The sequence below is a fragment of the Salvelinus namaycush genome, unplaced genomic scaffold, assembly GCF_016432855.1.
Source record: "Salvelinus namaycush isolate Seneca unplaced genomic scaffold, SaNama_1.0 Scaffold744, whole genome shotgun sequence".
In the NCBI taxonomy this organism is placed as follows: Eukaryota; Metazoa; Chordata; class Actinopteri; order Salmoniformes; family Salmonidae; genus Salvelinus; species Salvelinus namaycush.
In genome coordinates this window covers 3,342-22,595 of record NW_024061469.1, presented here as the reverse complement: position 1 = coordinate 22,595, position 19,254 = coordinate 3,342, and the positions used below count along the sequence as shown (strand labels likewise).

General features: G+C 48.4%; 1 protein-coding gene across 1 annotated transcript; it reads right to left on the bottom strand.

The window, feature by feature from the left end:
* Nucleotides 1-325: 325 nt before the first annotated feature.
* ldlrad4b (low density lipoprotein receptor class A domain containing 4b) lies at nucleotides 326-18,123 on the bottom strand (the record flags this gene model as incomplete). The annotated part of the gene is made up of 2 exons (XM_038987495.1): nucleotides 326-853; nucleotides 17,969-18,123. Coding segments are annotated over 2 exons (683 nt in total), but the record flags the coding sequence as incomplete, so codon positions are not given.
* Nucleotides 18,124-19,254: the final 1,131 nt, after the last annotated feature.

Sequence of the window (19,254 nt, the reverse complement as noted above, 5' to 3'; positions counted from 1 at the left end):
GTTTAGTTGTAACAGGTTGATAATGTTGTGTTTAGTTGTAACAGGTTGGTAATGTTGTGTTTAGTTGTAGCAGGTTGGTAATGTTGTGTTTAGTTGTAGCAGGTTGATAATGTTGTGTTTAGTTGTAGCAGGTTGATAATGTTGTGTTGTAGCAGGTGGATAATGTTATGTTTAGTTGTAGCAGGTTGGTAATGTTGTGTTTAGTTGTAGCAGGTGGATAATGTTATGTTTTGTTGTCCATCCTGGGAGTGTCGGTCCATAGAGAGATTGGCCACACCTCTTTACAGGGGGGAGGAGTCTCAGACAGCGTAGTCCCTCCTCCATCTCACCTCAGCTCCTCCCCTTTCCTGGCCTTGGCAGGTATTGTGCTTTCTGATTGGCCCTGCTGGCTGGTCACGCCCCCGGTCCAGGTCCCGAGTGGGTTATTGCTGTGCGGGTGGTGAAAAAAGCCAGGGTAGTGCTGACCAATCACCTCGCAATATGCCGGAGGCGGGCGTTCCATGCGTCCGTGGCTGCTGCTATTGGCTACGCTGATACCAGAGTTGCTGCTGGGTGGTCTCGGCCCTCCTCCCCTCCCTCCACTGTCTATCACATCACTGTGGAAGATGGTTCTGTTGGGGGGGGCCCTGACCGACTCTCTGTTCAACTCCAGCTGCTGCTCTGGGTCCCTCAGCTGTAAGGTACAGTGGCCCTGGTAGGGCGGGGGCTCCTCTCCGTCAGACAGGGAGATGCTGGGGGGAAGGTGGATGTCGTGGGTCAGGTAGGGGTAGGTGGGCTGGAAGCGACTGAAACGCTCCCGGTACATAAAGGAGGGGGCTGTGAACCTCTCTCTGGCCTGGGGCACATACACCACCTAGACACAGAGACAGACAGATAGAGGGTTAGACAGATACAGAACCTAGACACAGAGACAGACAGACAGATAGATAGATAGAGGGTTAGACAGATACAGAACCTAGACACAGAGACAGACAGACAGATAGATAGATAGAGGGTTAGACAGATACAGAACCTAGACACAGAGACAGACAGACAGATAGATAGAGGGTTAGACAGATACACCACCTAGACACAGAGACAGACAGACAGATAGATAGAGGGTTAGACAGATACAGAACCTAGACACAGAGACAGACAGACAGATAGATAGAGGGTTAGACAGATACAGAACCTAGACACAGAGACAGACAGACAGATAGATAGAGGGTTAGACGGATACAGAACCTAGACACAGAGACAGACAGACAGATAGATAGAGGGTTAGACGGATACAGAACCTAGACACAGAGACAGACAGACAGATAGAGGATTAGATAGATACACCACCTAGACACAGAGACAGATAGATAGAGGGTTAGATAATTATTATAATAATTATCAATACGGAACAATGGGGTCCATTACTAAACAGATTGTCTCCAGTGGGGTCCATTACTAAACAGATTGTCTCCAGTGGGGTCCATTACTAAACAGATTGTCTCCAGTGGGGTCCATTACTAAACAGATTGTCTCCAGTGGGCTCCATTACTAAACAGATTGTCTCCAGTGGGGTCCATTACTAAACAGATTGTCTCCAGTGGGGTCCATTACTAAACAGATTGTCTCCAGTTGGGTCCATTACTAAACAGATTGTCTCCAGTGGGGTCCATTACTAAACAGATTGTCTCCAGTGGGGTCCATTACTAAACAGATTGTCTCCAGTGGGGTCCATTACTAAACAGATTGTCTCCAGTGGGGTCCATTACTAAACAGATTGTCTCCAGTGGGGTCCATTACTAAACAGATTGTCTCCAGTGGGGTCCATTACTAAACAGATTGTCTCCAGTGGGGTCCATTACTAAACAGATTGTCTCCAGTGGGGTCCATTACTAAACAGATTGTCTCCAGTGGGCTCCATTACTAAACAGATTGTCTCCAGTGGGGTCCATTACTAAACAGATTGTCTCCAGTGGGGTCCATTACTAAACAGATTGTCTCCAGTGGGGTCCATTACTAAACAGATTGTCTCCAGTGGGGTCCATTACTAAACAGATTGTCTCCAGTGGGGTCCATTACTAAACAGATTGTCTCCAGTGGGGTCCATTACTAAACAGATTGTCTCCAGTGGGGTCCATTACTAAACAGATTGTCTCCAGTGGGGTCCATTACTAAACAGATTGTCTCCAGTGGGGTCCATTACTAAACAGATTGTCTCCAGTGGGGTCCATTACTAAACAGATTGTCTCCAGTGGGGTCCATTACTAAACAGATTGTCTCCAGTGGGGTCCATTACTAAACAGATTGTCTCCAGTGGGGTCCATTACTAAACAGATTGTCTCCAGTGGGGTCCATTACTAAACAGATTGTCTCCAGTGGGGTCCATTACTAAACAGATTGTCTCCAGTGGGGTCCATTACTAAACAGATTGTCTCCAGTGGGGTCCATTACTAAACAGATTGTCTCCAGTGGGGTCCATTACTAAACAGATTGTCTCCAGTGGGGTCCATTACTAAACAGATTGTCTCCAGTGGGGTCCATTACTAAACAGATTGTCTCCAGTGGGGTCCATTACTAAACAGATTGTCTCCAGTGGGGTCCATTACTAAACAGATTGTCTCCAGTGGGCTCCATTACTATTTTTATTTTTTTATTTCACCTTTATTTAACCAGGTAGGCTAGTTGAGAACAAGTTCTCATTTGCAACTGCGACCTGGCCAAGATAAAGCATAGCAGTGTGAACAGACAACAACACAGAGTTACACATGGAGTAAACAATAAACAAGTCAATAACATGGTAGAAAAAAAGAGAATCTATATACAATGTGTGCAAAAGGCATGAGGAGGTAGGCAATAAATCGAATAATTACAATTTAGCAGATTAACACTGGAGTGATAAATCATCAGATGATCATGTGCAAGTAGAGATACTGGTGTGCAAAAGAGCAGAAAAGTAAATAAATAAAAGCAGTATGGGGGGTGAGGTAGGTAAATTGGGTGGGCTATATACCGATGGACTATGTACAGCTGCAGCGATCGGTTAGCTGCTCGGATAGCAGATGTTTAAAGTTGTTGAGGGAGATAAAAGTCTCCAACTTCAGAGATTTTTGCAATTCGTTCCAGTCGCAGGCAGCAGAGAACTGGAAGGAAAGGCGTCCAAATGAGGTTTTGGCTTTAGGGATGATCAGTGAGATACACCTGCTGGAGCGCGTGCTACGGGTGGATGTAGCCATCGTGACCAGTGAACTGAGATAAGGCGGCACTTTACCTAGCATAGCCTTGTAGATGACCTGGAGCCAGTGGGTCTGACGACGAACATGTAGCGAGGGCCAGCCGACTAGGGCATACAGGTCGCAGTGGTGGGTCGTATAAGGTGCTTTAGTAACAAAACGGATGGCACTGTGATAGACTGCATCCAGTTTGCTGAGTAGAGTATTGGAAGCTATTTTGTAGATGACATCGCCGAAGTCGAGGATCCGTAGGATAGTCAGTTTTACTAGGGTAAGTTTGGCGGCGTGAGTGAAGGAGGCTTTGTTGCGAAATAGAAAGCCGACTCTAGATTTGATTTTGGATTGGAGATGTTTGATATGAGTCTGGAAGGAGAGTTTGCAGTCTAGCCAGACACCTAGGTACTTATAGATGTCCACATATTCTAGGTCGGAACCGTCCAGGGTGGTGATGCTAGTCGGGCGTGCGGGTGCAGGCAGCGAACGGTTGAAAAGCATGCATTTGGTTTTACTAGCGTTTAAGAGCAGTTGGAGGCCACGGAAGGAGTGTTGTATGGCATTGAAGCTCGTTTGGAGGTTAGATAGCACAGTGTCCAAGGAAGGGCCGGAAGTATACAGAATGGTGTCGTCTGCGTAGAGGTGGATCAGGGAATCGCCCGCAGCAAGAGCAACATCATTGATATATACAGAGAAAAGAGTCGGCCCAAGAATTGAACCCTGTAGTACCCCCATAGAGACTGCCAGAGGACCGGACAACATGCCCTCCAATTTGACACACTGAACTCTGTCTGCAAAGTAGTTGGTGAACCAGGCAAGGCAGTCATTAGAAAAACCGAGGCTACTGAGTCTGCCGATAAGAATATGGTGATTGACAGAGTCGAAAGCCTTGGCCAGGTCGATGAAGACGGCTGCACAGTACTGTCTTTTATCGATGGCGGTTATGATATCGTTTAGTACCTTGAGCGTGGCTGAGGTGCACCCGTGACCGGCTCGGAAACCGGATTGCACAGCGGAGAAGGTACGGTGGGATTCGAGATGGTCAGTGATCTGTTTGTTGACTTGGCTTTCGAAGACCTTAGATAGGCAGGGCAGAATGGATATAGGTCTGTAACAGTTTGGGTCCAGGGTGTCTCCCCCTTTGAAGAGGGGGATGACCGCGGCAGCTTTCCAATCCTTGGGGATCTCAGATGATACGAAGGAGAGGTTGAACAGACTGGTAATAGGGGGTGCGACAATGGCGGCGGACAGTTTCAGAAATAGGGGGTCCAGATTGTCAAGCCCAGCTGATTTGTATGGGTCCAGGTTTTCCAGCTCTTTCAGAACATCTGCTATCTGGATTTGGGTAAAGGAGAAGCTGGGGAGGCTTGGGCGAGTAGCAGCGGGGGGGCGGGGCTGTTGGCCAAGGTTGGAGTCGCCAGGAGGAAGGCATGGCCAGCCATTGAGAAATGCTTGTTGAAGTTTTCGATTATCACGGATTTATCGGTGGTGACCGTGTTACCTAGCCTCAGTGCAGTGGGCAGCTGGGAGGAGGTGCTCTTGTTCTCCATGGACTTTACAGTATCCCAGAACCTTTTGGAGTTAGAGCTACAGGATGCAAATTTCTGCTTGAAAAAGCTGGCCTTTGCTTTCCTGACTGACTGCGTGTATTGGTTCCTGACTTCCCTGAACAGTTTCATATCGCGGGGGCTCTTCGATGCTATTGCAGTTCGCCACAGGATGTTTTTGTGCTGGTCGAGGGCAGTCAGGTCTGGAGTGAACCAAGGGCTATATCTGTTCTTAGTTCTGCATTTTTTGAACGGAGCATGCTTGTCTAATATGGTGAGGAAGTAACTTTTAAAGAATGACCAGGCATCCTCAACTGACGGGATGAGGTCAATATCCTTCCAGGGTACCCGGGCCAGGTCGATTAGAAAGGCCTGCTCGCAGAAGTGTTTTAGGGAGCGTTTGACAGTGATGAGGGGTGGTCGTTTGACCACGGACCCGTAGCGGATACAGGCAATGAGGCAGTGATCGCTGAGATCTTGATTGAAGACAGCAGAGGTGTATTTGGAGGGCAAGTTGGTCAGGATAATGTCTATTAGGGTGCCCATGTTTACGGATTTAGGGTTGTACCTGGTGGGTTCCTTGATGATTTGTGTGAGATTGAGGGCATCTAGCTTAGATTGTAGGACTGCCGGGGTGTTAAGCATATCCCAGTTTAGGTCACCTAACAGAACAAACTCTGAAGCTAGATGGGGAGCGATCAATTCACAGATGGTGTCCAGGGCACAGCTGGGAGCTGAGGGGGGTCGGTAGCAGGCGGCAACAGTGAGAGACTTATTTCTGGAGAGATTAATTTTAAAAATTAGAAGTTCGAACTGTTTGGGCATAGACCTGGAAAGTATGACAGAACTTTGCAGGCTATCTCTGCAGTAGATTGCAACTCCTCTCCCTTTGGCAGTTCTATCTTGACGGAAAGTGTTATAGTTGGGTATGGAAATCTCAGAATTTTTGGTGGCCTTCCTAAGCCAGGATTCAGACACGGCAAGGACATCAGGGTTGGCAGAGTGTGCTAAAGCGGTGAGTAAGACAAACTTAGGGAGGAGGCTTCTGATGTTGACATGCATGAGGCCAAGGCTTTTTCGATCACAGAAGTCAACAAATGAGGGTGCCTGGGGACATGCAGGGCCTGGGTTTACCTCCACATCACCCGAGGAACAGAGGAGTAGTAGGATGAGGGTGCGGCTAAAGGCTATCAAAACTGGTCGCCTAGAGCGTTGGGGACAAGGAATAAAAGGAGCAGATTTATGGGCGTGGTAGAATAGATTCTGGGCATAATGTGCAGACAGGGGTATGGTGGGGCACGGGTACAGCGGAGGCAAGCCCAGGCACTGGGTGATGATAAGAGAGGTTGTATCTCTGGACATGCTGGTCTCAATGGGTGAGGTCACCGCATGTGTGGGAGGTGGGACAAAGGAGGTATCAGAGGTACGGAGAGTGGAACTACGGGGTCCATTGCAAACCAAAACAATGATAACTTGCCTGAACAACAGTATACAAGGCATATTGATATTTGAGAGAGACATACAGTAAGGCATAAAGTGATTGCAGGTCTTGATTGGGAGAGCTAGCTAAAACAACAGGTGAGATAACAGCAGCTAGTCAGCTAACACAGCAACAGCAGGTAAAAATGGCGACGACTAGGCAGAGAGGGTCGGATTAACTACACACAGAGCCTGAGTTAAAACACAGAGCCGACAGATGAAACACAAATAAACAGAATGGAGTACCGTGAATTAATGGACAGTCCGGCAGGCATCAGCTATGTAGCCAAGTGATCATAGTGTCCAGGGGGCAGCCGTAGATGGAGCAGGGAAGCCGCCACTAAGCTAGCACGCGGCGTTTAAAGTTAGTAGCCCGGGGGGTGGTCTGCTCAGACGGAGGGGGTCTGCTCAGACGGAGGCCGGTTGAGGGCACAGCGGATGGGGTATTCGTCTGCAGACCAGACGTGGTCGTGTCGACAGAGAATCCAAGCCGGATGGCGATGGCGAAAGAGAGGTTGTGATTGTAGAATTGTGTTTGCTAACTGGTGCTAGCTTCGTGGCAGTGGCGCTAGCTGCGCTAGCTGCAAGCTAGCTGTGAGGATCAGAAGTAGTGGCTCAGGGATTACGGCAGGAATCCGGCGTTGTTGTCGAGAGACAGTCCGATGCTGGTAAATTGGTGAGTGATATCCAGGCTAATAACAGGGCTGGTGTCTGTGCAGAAGGTAAAAGCTGCTAGCAGCGGCTAAAAATGGCTAAATAGCTTGTAGCTGATTAGCTGGTTAGCTACTGGGGGTTCTTGAATGTGTTCCAAAGTAAAAAAAATAATAATAATAGCGATTCCGTATCACAGTGGGTGAGGTAGGTTACCAGAAGGTATAATCGAATTAAAAATCGAAAAGAGATAGAAAAAAAAAATTAAAGTATATACAAGAAATACGAAAAATACAAACGTACACGAGAGGACTAAACAAACACGTCTACACTGCTACGCCATCTTGGATATGATGAGTGAAGGGTTAGATGGTAGATGGTAGGGTATTTAAATAGTGGAGTGGGGTGGTAGGTTGTTAAAACCTCTTAGCGCTAGGGGTCCGATTTTTTTATTAATAACGTGACCAACGTAAACTGACATTTTCTCTGGCCCAGATCGTAGAATATGCATATAATTTACAGATTAGGATAAAAAACACTTGGATCATTGGATACTAAACAGATTGGCTCCAGTGGGGTCCATTACTAAACAGATTGGCTCCAGTGGGGGTCCATTACTAAACAGATTGTCTCCAGTGGGGTCCATTACTAAACAGATTGTCTCCAGTGGGGGTCCATTACTAAACAGATTGTCTCCAGTGGGGTCCATTACTAAACAGATTGTCTCTAGTGGGGGTCCATTACTAAACAGATTGTCTCCAGTGGGGTCCATTACTAAACAGATTGTCTCCAGTGGGGTCCATTACTAAACAGATTGGCTGCAGTGGGGTCCATTACTAAACAGATTGGCTGCAGTGGGGGTCCATTACTAAACAGATTGGCTCCAGTGGGGGTCCATTACTAAACAGATTGTCTCCAGTGGGGTCCATTACTAAACAGATTGGCTGCAGTGGGGTCATTACTAAACAGATTGGCTGCAGTGGGGTCCATTACTAAACAGATTGGCTGCAGTGGGGTCCATTACTAAACAGATTGGCTGCAGTGGGGTCCATTACTAAACAGATTGGCTGCAGTGGGGGTCATTACTAAACAGATTGGCTGCAGTGGGGTCCATTACTAAACAGATTGGCTGCAGTGGGGTCCATTACTAAACAGATTGGCTGCAGTGGGGTCCATTACTAAACAGATTGGCTGCAGTGGGGGTCATTACTAAACAGATTGGCTGCAGTGGGGGTCCATTACTAAACAGATTGGCTGCAGTGGGGTCCATTACTAAACAAATTGGCTGCAGTGGGGTCCATTACTAAACAGATTGGCTGCAGTGGGGTCCATTACGAAACAGATTGGCTCTAGTGGGGGTCATTACGAAACAGATTGGCTGCAGTGGGGGTCCATTACTAAACAGATTGGCTGCAGTGGGGGTCCATTACTAAACAGATTGGCTGCAGTGGGGTCCATTACTAAACAGATTGGCTGCAGTGGGGTCCATTACTAAACAGATTGGCTGCAGTGGGGTCCATTACTAAACAGATTGGCTGCAGTGGGGTCCATTACTAAACAGATTGGCTGCAGTGGGGTCCATTACTAAACAGATTGGCTGCAGTGGGGTCCATTACTAAACAGATTGGCTGCAGTGGGGTCCATTACTAAACAGATTGGCTGCAGTGGGGTCCATTACTAAACAGATTGGCTGCAGTGGGGGTCCATTACTAAACAGATTGGCTGCAGTGGGGGTCCATTACTAAACAGATTGGCTGCAGTGGGGTCCATTACTAAACAGATTGGCTGCAGTGGGGTCCATTACTAAACAGATTGGCTGCAGTGGGGGTCCATTACTAAACAGATTGGCTGCAGTGGGGTCCATTACTAAACAGATTGGCTGCAGTGGGGTCCATTACTAAACAGATTGGCTGCAGTGGGGGTCCATTACTAAACAGATTGGCTGCAGTGGGGGTCCATTACTAAACAGATTGGCTGCAGTGGGGTCCATTACTAAACAGATTGGCTGCAGTGGGGTCCATTACTAAACAGATTGGCTGCAGTGGGGTCCATTACTAAACAGATTGTCTCCAGTGGGGTCCATTACTAAACAGATTGGCTGCAGTGGGGTCCATTACTAAACAGATTGGCTGCAGTGGGGTCCATTACTAAACAGATTGTCTGCAGTGGGGTCCATTACTAAACAGATTAGCTGCAGTGGGGTCCATTACTAAACAGATTGGCTGCAGTGGGGTCCATTACTAAACAGATTGTCTCCAGTGGGGTCCATTACTAAACAGATTGGCTGCAGTGGGGTCCATTACTAAACAGATTGGCTGCAGTGGGGTCCATTACTAAACAGATTGGCTGCAGTGGGATCCATTACTAAACAGATTGGCTGCAGTGGGGTCCATTACTAAACAGATTGGCTGCAGTGGGGTCCATTACTAAACAGATTGGCTGCAGTGGGGTCCATTACTAAACAGATTGTCTCTAGTGGGGTCCATTACTAAACAGATTGGCTGCAGTGGGGTCCATTACTAAACAGATTGGCTGCAGTGGGGTCCATTACTAAACAGATTGGCTGCAGTGGGGTCCATTACTAAACAGATTGTCTCCAGTGGGGTCCATTACTAAACAGATTGGCTGCAGTGGGGTCCATTACTAAACAGATTGGCTGCAGTGGGGTCAATTACTAAACAGATTGGCTGCAGTGGGATCCATTACTAAACAGATTGGCTGCAGTGGGGTCCATTACTAAACAGATTGGCTGCAGTGGGGTCCATTACTAAACAGGTGGGATCCATTACTAAACAGATTGGCTCCAGTGGGGGTCCATTACTAAACAGATTGGCTGCAGTGGGGTCCATTACTAAACAGATTGTCTCTAGTGGGGTCCATTACTAAACAGATTGGCTGCAGTGGGGTCCATTACTAAACAGATTGGCTGCAGTGGGGTCCATTACTAAACAGATTGGCTGCAGTGGGGTCCATTACTAAACAGATTGGCTGCAGTGGGGTCAATTACTAAACAGATTGGCTGCAGTGGGGTCCATTACTAAACAGATTGGCTGCAGTGGGGTCCATTACTAAACAGATTGGCTGCAGTGGGGTCCATTACTAAACAGATTGGCTGCAGTGGGGTCCATTACTAAACAGATTGGCTGCAGTGGGATCCATTACTAAACAGATTGTCTCCAGTGGGGTCCATTACTAAACACATTGGCTCTAGTGGGGTCCATTACTAAACAGATTGTCTCCAGTGGGGTCCATTACTAAACAGATTGTCTCCAGTGGGGTCCATTACTAAACAGATTGGCTGCAGTGGGGTCCATTACTAAACAGATTGGCTGCAGTGGGGTCCATTACTAAACAGATTGTCTGCAGTGGGGTCCATTACTAAACAGATTGGCTCTAGTGGGGTCCATTACTAAACAGATTGTCTCCAGTGGGGTCCATTACTAAACAGATTGTCTCCAGTGGGGTCCATTACTAAACAGATTGGCTGCAGTGGGGTCCATTACTAAACAGATTGTCTGCAGTGGGGTCCATTACTAAACAGATTGGCTCCAGTGGGGTCCATTACTAAACAGATTAGCTGCAGTGGGGGTCATTACTAAACAGATTGGCTGCAGTGGGGGTCCATTACTAAACAGATTGGCTGCAGTGGGGTCCATTACTAAACAGATTGGCTGCAGTGGGGTCCATTACTAAACAGATTGGCTGCAGTGGGGGTCCATTACTAAACAGATTGGCTCCAGTGGGGGTCCATTACTAAACAGATTGTCTCCAGTGGGGTCCATTACTAAACAGATTGTCTCCAGTGGGGGTCCATTACTAAACAGATTGTCTCCAGTGGGGTCCATTACTAAACAGATTGTCTCTAGTGGGGGTCCATTACTAAACAGATTGTCTCCAGTGGGGTCCATTACTAAACAGATTGTCTCCAGTGGGGTCCATTACTAAACAGATTGGCTGCAGTGGGGTCCATTACTAAACAGATTGGCTGCAGTGGGGGTCCATTACTAAACAGATTGGCTCCAGTGGGGGTCCATTACTAAACAGATTGTCTCCAGTGGGGTCCATTACTAAACAGATTGGCTGCAGTGGGGTCATTACTAAACAGATTGGCTGCAGTGGGGTCCATTACTAAACAGATTGGCTGCAGTGGGGTCCATTACTAAACAGATTGGCTGCAGTGGGGTCCATTACTAAACAGATTGGCTGCAGTGGGGGTCATTACTAAACAGATTGGCTGCAGTGGGGTCCATTACTAAACAGATTGGCTGCAGTGGGGTCCATTACTAAACAGATTGGCTGCAGTGGGGTCCATTACTAAACAGATTGGCTGCAGTGGGGGTCATTACTAAACAGATTGGCTGCAGTGGGGGTCCATTACTAAACAGATTGGCTGCAGTGGGGTCCATTACTAAACAAATTGGCTGCAGTGGGGTCCATTACTAAACAGATTGGCTGCAGTGGGGTCCATTACGAAACAGATTGGCTCTAGTGGGGGTCATTACGAAACAGATTGGCTGCAGTGGGGGTCCATTACTAAACAGATTGGCTGCAGTGGGGGTCCATTACTAAACAGATTGGCTGCAGTGGGGTCCATTACTAAACAGATTGGCTGCAGTGGGGTCCATTACTAAACAGATTGGCTGCAGTGGGGTCCATTACTAAACAGATTGGCTGCAGTGGGGTCCATTACTAAACAGATTGGCTGCAGTGGGGTCCATTACTAAACAGATTGGCTGCAGTGGGGTCCATTACTAAACAGATTGGCTGCAGTGGGGGTCATTACTAAACAGATTGGCTGCAGTGGGGGTCCATTACTAAACAGATTGGCTGCAGTGGGGTCCATTACTAAACAGATTGGCTGCAGTGGGGTCCATTACTAAACAGATTGGCTGCAGTGGGGTCCATTACTAAACAGATTGGCTGCAGTGGGGTCCATTACTAAACAGATTGGCTGCAGTGGGGTCCATTACTAAACAGATTGGCTGCAGTGGGATCCATTACTAAACAGATTGGCTGCAGTGGGGTCCATTACTAAACAGATTGGCTGCAGTGGGGTCCATTACTAAACAGATTGGCTGCAGTGGGGTCCATTACTAAACAGATTGTCTCTAGTGGGGTCCATTACTAAACAGATTGGCTGCAGTGGGGTCCATTACTAAACAGATTGGCTGCAGTGGGGTCCATTACTAAACAGATTGGCTGCAGTGGGGTCCATTACTAAACAGATTGTCTCCAGTGGGGTCCATTACTAAACAGATTGGCTGCAGTGGGGTCCATTACTAAACAGATTGGCTGCAGTGGGGTCCATTACTAAACAGATTGGCTGCAGTGGGATCCATTACTAAACAGATTGGCTGCAGTGGGGTCCATTACTAAACAGATTGGCTGCAGTGGGGTCCATTACTAAACAGGTGGGATCCATTACTAAACAGATTGGCTCCAGTGGGGGTCCATTACTAAACAGATTGGCTGCAGTGGGGTCCATTACTAAACAGATTGTCTCTAGTGGGGTCCATTACTAAACAGATTGGCTGCAGTGGGGTCCATTACTAAACAGATTGGCTGCAGTGGGGTCCATTACTAAACAGATTGGCTGCAGTGGGGTCCATTACTAAACAGATTGGCTGCAGTGGGGTCAATTACTAAACAGATTGGCTGCAGTGGGGTCCATTACTAAACAGATTGGCTGCAGTGGGGTCCATTACTAAACAGATTGGCTGCAGTGGGGTCCATTACTAAACAGATTGGCTGCAGTGGGGTCCATTACTAAACAGATTGGCTGCAGTGGGATCCATTACTAAACAGATTGTCTCCAGTGGGGTCCATTACTAAACACATTGGCTCTAGTGGGGTCCATTACTAAACAGATTGTCTCCAGTGGGGTCCATTACTAAACAGATTGTCTCCAGTGGGGTCCATTACTAAACAGATTGGCTGCAGTGGGGTCCATTACTAAACAGATTGGCTGCAGTGGGGTCCATTACTAAACAGATTGTCTGCAGTGGGGTCCATTACTAAACAGATTGGCTCTAGTGGGGTCCATTACTAAACAGATTGTCTCCAGTGGGGTCCATTACTAAACAGATTGTCTCCAGTGGGGTCCATTACTAAACAGATTGGCTGCAGTGGGGTCCATTACTAAACAGATTGTCTGCAGTGGGGTCCATTACTAAACAGATTGGCTCCAGTGGGGTCCATTACTAAACAGATTAGCTGCAGTGGGGGTCATTACTAAACAGATTGGCTGCAGTGGGGGTCCATTACTAAACAGATTGGCTGCAGTGGGGTCCATTACTAAACAGATTGGCTGCAGTGGGGTCCATTACTAAACAGATTGGCTGCAGTGGGGGTCCATTACTAAACAGATTGGCTCCAGTGGGGGTCCATTACTAAACAGATTGTCTCCAGTGGGGTCCATTACTAAACAGATTGTCTCCAGTGGGGGTCCATTACTAAACAGATTGTCTCCAGTGGGGTCCATTACTAAACAGATTGTCTCTAGTGGGGGTCCATTACTAAACAGATTGTCTCCAGTGGGGTCCATTACTAAACAGATTGTCTCCAGTGGGGTCCATTACTAAACAGATTGGCTGCAGTGGGGTCCATTACTAAACAGATTGGCTGCAGTGGGGGTCCATTACTAAACAGATTGGCTCCAGTGGGGGTCCATTACTAAACAGATTGTCTCCAGTGGGGTCCATTACTAAACAGATTGGCTGCAGTGGGGTCATTACTAAACAGATTGGCTGCAGTGGGGTCCATTACTAAACAGATTGGCTGCAGTGGGGTCCATTACTAAACAGATTGGCTGCAGTGGGGGTCATTACTAAACAGATTGGCTGCAGTGGGGTCCATTACTAAACAGATTGGCTGCAGTGGGGTCCATTACTAAACAGATTGGCTGCAGTGGGGTCCATTACTAAACAGATTGGCTGCAGTGGGGGTCATTACTAAACAGATTGGCTGCAGTGGGGGTCCATTACTAAACAGATTGGCTGCAGTGGGGTCCATTACTAAACAAATTGGCTGCAGTGGGGTCCATTACTAAACAGATTGGCTGCAGTGGGGTCCATTACGAAACAGATTGGCTCTAGTGGGGGTCATTACGAAACAGATTGGCTGCAGTGGGGGTCCATTACTAAACAGATTGGCTGCAGTGGGGGTCCATTACTAAACAGATTGGCTGCAGTGGGGTCCATTACTAAACAGATTGGCTGCAGTGGGGTCCATTACTAAACAGATTGGCTGCAGTGGGGTCCATTACTAAACAGATTGGCTGCAGTGGGGTCCATTACTAAACAGATTGGCTGCAGTGGGGTCCATTACTAAACAGATTGGCTGCAGTGGGGTCCATTACTAAACAGATTGGCTGCAGTGGGGTCCATTACTAAACAGATTGGCTGCAGTGGGGTCCATTACTAAACAGATTGGCTGCAGTGGGGTCCATTACTAAACAGATTGGCTGCAGTGGGGTCCATTACTAAACAGATTGGCTGCAGTGGGGTCCATTACTAAACAGATTGGCTGCAGTGGGGTCCATTACTAAACAGATTGGCTGCAGTGGGGTCCATTACTAAACAGATTGGCTGCAGTGGGGTCCATTACTAAACAGATTGGCTGCAGTGGGGGTCCATTACTAAACAGATTGGCTGCAGTGGGGGTCCATTACTAAACAGATTGGCTGCAGTGGGGTCCATTACTAAACAGATTGGCTGCAGTGGGGTCCATTACTAAACAGATTGGCTGCAGTGGGGTCCATTACTAAACAGATTGTCTCCAGTGGGGTCCATTACTAAACAGATTGGCTGCAGTGGGGTCCATTACTAAACAGATTGGCTGCAGTGGGGTCCATTACTAAACAGATTAGCTGCAGTGGGGTCCATTACTAAACAGATTGGCTGCAGTGGGGTCCATTACTAAACAGATTGTCTCCAGTGGGGTCCATTACTAAACAGATTGGCTGCAGTGGGGTCCATTACTAAACAGATTGGCTGCAGTGGGGTCCATTACTAAACAGATTGGCTGCAGTGGGATCCATTACTAAACAGATTGGCTGCAGTGGGGTCCATTACTAAACAGATTGGCTGCAGTGGGGTCCATTACTAAACAGACTGGCTGCAGTGGGGTCCATTACTAAACAGATTGTCTCTAGTGGGGTCCATTACTAAACAGATTGGCTGCAGTGGGGTCCATTACTAAACAGATTGGCTGCAGTGGGGTCCATTACTAAACAGATTGGCTGCAGTGGGGTCCATTACTAAACAGATTGGCTGCAGTGGGGTCAATTACTAAACAGATTGGCTGCAGTGGGGTCCATTACTAAACAGATTGGCTGCAGTGGGGTCCATTACTAAACAGATTAGCTGCAGTGGGGTCCATTACTAAACAGATTGGCTGCAGTGGGGTCCATTACTAAACAGATTGTCTCCAGTGGGGTCCATTACTAAACAGATTGGCTGCAGTGGGGTCCATTACTAAACAGATTGGCTGCAGTGGGATCCATTACTAAACAGATTGGCTGCAGTGGGGTCCATTACTAAACAGATTGGCTGCAGTGGGGTCCATTACTAAACAGGTGGGATCCATTACTAAACAGATTGGCTCCAGTGGGGGTCCATTACTAAACAGATTGGCTGCAGTGGGGTCCATTACTAAACAGATTGTCTCTAGTGGGGTCCATTACTAAACAGATTGGCTGCAGTGGGGTCCATTACTAAACAGATTGGCTGCAGTGGGGTCCATTACTAAACAGATTGGCTGCAGTGGGGTCCATTACTAAACAGATTGGCTGCAGTGGGGTCAATTACTAAACAGATTGGCTGCAGTGGGGTCCATTACTAAACAGATTGGCTGCAGTGGGGTCCATTACTAAACAGATTGGCTGCAGTGGGGTCCATTACTAAACAGATTGGCTGCAGTGGGGTCCATTACTAAACAGATTGGCTGCAGTGGGATCCATTACTAAACAGATTGTCTCCAGTGGGGTCCATTACTAAACACATTGGCTCTAGTGGGGTCCATTACTAAACAGATTGTCTCCAGTGGGGTCCATTACTAAACAGATTGTCTCCAGTGGGGTCCATTACTAAACAGATTGGCTGCAGTGGGGTCCATTACTAAACAGATTGGCTGCAGTGGGGTCCATTACTAAACAGATTGTCTGCAGTGGGGTCCATTACTAAACAGATTGGCTCTAGTGGGGTCCATTACTAAACAGATTGTCTCCAGTGGGGTCCATTACTAAACAGATTGTCTCCAGTGGGGTCCATTACTAAACAGATTGGCTGCAGTGGGGTCCATTACTAAACAGATTGTCTGCAGTGGGGTCCATTACTAAACAGATTGGCTCCAGTGGGGTCCATTACTAAACAGATTAGCTGCAGTGGGGGTCATTACTAAACAGATTGGCTGCAGTGGGGGTCCATTACTAAACAGATTGGCTGCAGTGGGGTCCATTACTAAACAGATTGGCTGCAGTAGGGTCCATTACTAAACAGATTGGCTGCAGTGGGGGTCCATTACTAAACAGATTGGCTGCAGTGGGGTCCATTACTAAACAGATTGGCTGCAGTGGGGTCCATTACTAAACAGATTGGCTGCAGTGGGGTCCATTACTAAACAGATTGGCTCTAGTGGTGTACAGGGGCAGCTGTCTAGACAGGTGTCTGGTGTACAGGGGCAGCTGTCTAGACAGGTGTCTGGTGAACAGGGGCAGCTGTCTAGACAGGTGTCTGGTGTACAGGGGCAGCTGTCTAGACAGGTGTCTGGTGTACAGGGGCAGCTGTCTAGACAGGTGTCTGGTGTACGGGGGCAGCTGTCTAGACAGGTGTCTGGTGAACGGGGGCAGCTGTCTAGACAGGTGTCTGGTGTACAGGTGCAGCTGTCTAGACAGGTGTCTGGTGTACAGGTGCAGCTGTCTAGACAGGTGTCTGGTGAACGGGGGCAGCTGTCTAGACAGGTGTCTGGTGTACAGGTGCAGCTGTCTAGACAGGTGTCTGGTGCACAGGTGCAGCTGTCTAGACAGGTGTCTGGTGTACAGGGTCAGCTGTCTAGACAGGTGTCTGGTGAACAGGGGCAGCTGTCTAGACAGGTGTCTGGTGAACAGGGGCAGCTGTCTAGACAGGTGTCTGGTGTACAGGGGCAGCTGTCTAGACAGGTGTCTGGTGTACAGGGGCAGCTGTCCAGACAGGTGTCTGGTGTACAGGGGCAGCTGTATAGACAGGTGTCTGGTGAACAGGGGCAGCTGTCTAGACAGGTGTCTGGTGTACAGGGGCAGCTGTCCAGACAGGTGTCTGGTGTACAGGGGCAGCTGTCTAGACAGGTGTCTGGTGAACAGGGGCAGCTGTCTAGACAGGTGTCTGGTGAACAGAAGTAGCTGTCTAGACAGGTGTCTGGTGTACAGGGGCAGCTGTCTAGACAGGTGTCTGGTGTACAGGGGCAGCTGTCTAGACAGGTGTCTGGTGAACAGGGGCAGCTGTCTAGACAGGTGTCTGGTGTACAGGGGCAGCTGTCCAGACAGGTGTCTGGTGTACAGGGGCAGCTGTCTAGACAGGTGTCTGGTGTACAGGGGCAGCTGTCTAGACAGGTGTCTGGTGTACAGGGGCAGCTGCCCAGACCGGTGTCTGGTGTACAGGGGCAGCTGTCCAGACAGGTGTCTGGTGTACAGGGGCAGCTGTCTAGACAGGTGTCTGGTGTACAGGGGCAGCTGTCTAGACAGGTGTCTGGTGTACAGGGGCAGCTGCCCAGACCGGTGTCTGGTGTACAGGGGCAGATGTTTAGACAGGTGTCTGGTGTACAGGTTCACACACACACACACGACACACAGACACACACACACACACACACACACACACACACACACACACACACACACACAGAGAGAGAGAGAGAGAAATCACAGGAGGGTGATGGCACCTTAATTGGGGAGGACAGGCTGGTTGTAATGACTGGAGCGGAACGGGTGGAATGGAACCAGACACGTCAAACACACTGTTTCCATGGTTTCCAGGGGTTTGGTGCCATTCGCTCCGTTCCGGACATTATTAAGAGCCGTCCTCCCCTCAGCAGCCCCCACTGACACACTGTCCTGACCTGCTGTAGGTGTTGCGCTTGCCTCCGGGCCCGGCTCTGTCTGGTTGTCAAGGAGCAGGCAGACAGTTTGTAGTGGTTCAACAGACAGCCAATCACCAGCAGCGTTACCGTCATCAGGACCAGGATGATGAGGATCTGAGCAGACTGCAGGACCGCTGGAGGACAGAGAGGAGAGACACTGATAATTAATCACTGTCAATGTCTTTCGGTACCGTTTGGGGCGGCAGGTAGCCTAGTGGTTTAGAGCGTTGGACTAGTAACCGAAAGGTTGCAAGATCGAATCCCCGAGCTGACAAGATCTGTCATTCTGCCCCTGAACAAGGCAGTTAACCCACTGTTCCCCGGTAGGCCGTCATTGAAAATAAGAATTTGTTCTTAACTGACTTGCCTAGTTAAATAAATGTTGGATGACGGCATTAAGGAAGCATATATTGGGATGATGGGTTATTTTTCCTTTCCCCCACCAGGTGGAGGCAGAGGTCAACATGTGAAGCTCATTCAGACACTCAGAGAGCTTCAGTCTACAGGCCACACAGAGAGGAAGATAGATAGAGACCCAGAGAGCTTCAGTCTACAGGCCACACAGACAGGAAGATAGATACAGAGACCCAGAGAGCTTCAGTCTACAGGCCACACAGACAGGATGATAGATACAGAGACTCAGAGAGCTTCAGTCTACAGGCCACACAGACAGGAAGATAGATACAGAGACCCAGAGAGCTTCAGTCTACAGGCCACACAGACAGGATGATAGATAGAGACCCAGAGAGCTTCAGTCTACAGGCCACACAGACAGGAAGATAGATACAGAGACCCAGAGAGCTTCAGTCTACAGGCCACACAGACAGGAAGATAGATACAGAGACCCAGAGAGCTTCAGTCTACAGGCCACACAGACAGGAAGATAGATACAGAGAGCTTCAGTCTACAGGCCACACAGACAGGAAGATAGATACAGAGACTCAGAGAGCTTCAGTCTACAGGCCACACAGACAGGATGATAGATACAGAGACTCAGAGAGCTTCAGTCTACAGGCCACACAGACAGGAAGATAGATACAGAGACTCAGAGAGCTTCAGTCTATCAGAGATGTTGGGTATTATCATGAACACAACAGGACTACTATAGACAGGACCGCTATAGACAGGACCGCTATAGACAGGACCGCTATAGACAGGACCGCCATAGACAGGACCGCTATAGACAGGACCGCTATAGACAGGACCGCTATAGACAGGACCGCTATAGACAGGACCGCTATAGACAGGACCGCTATAGACTGGAC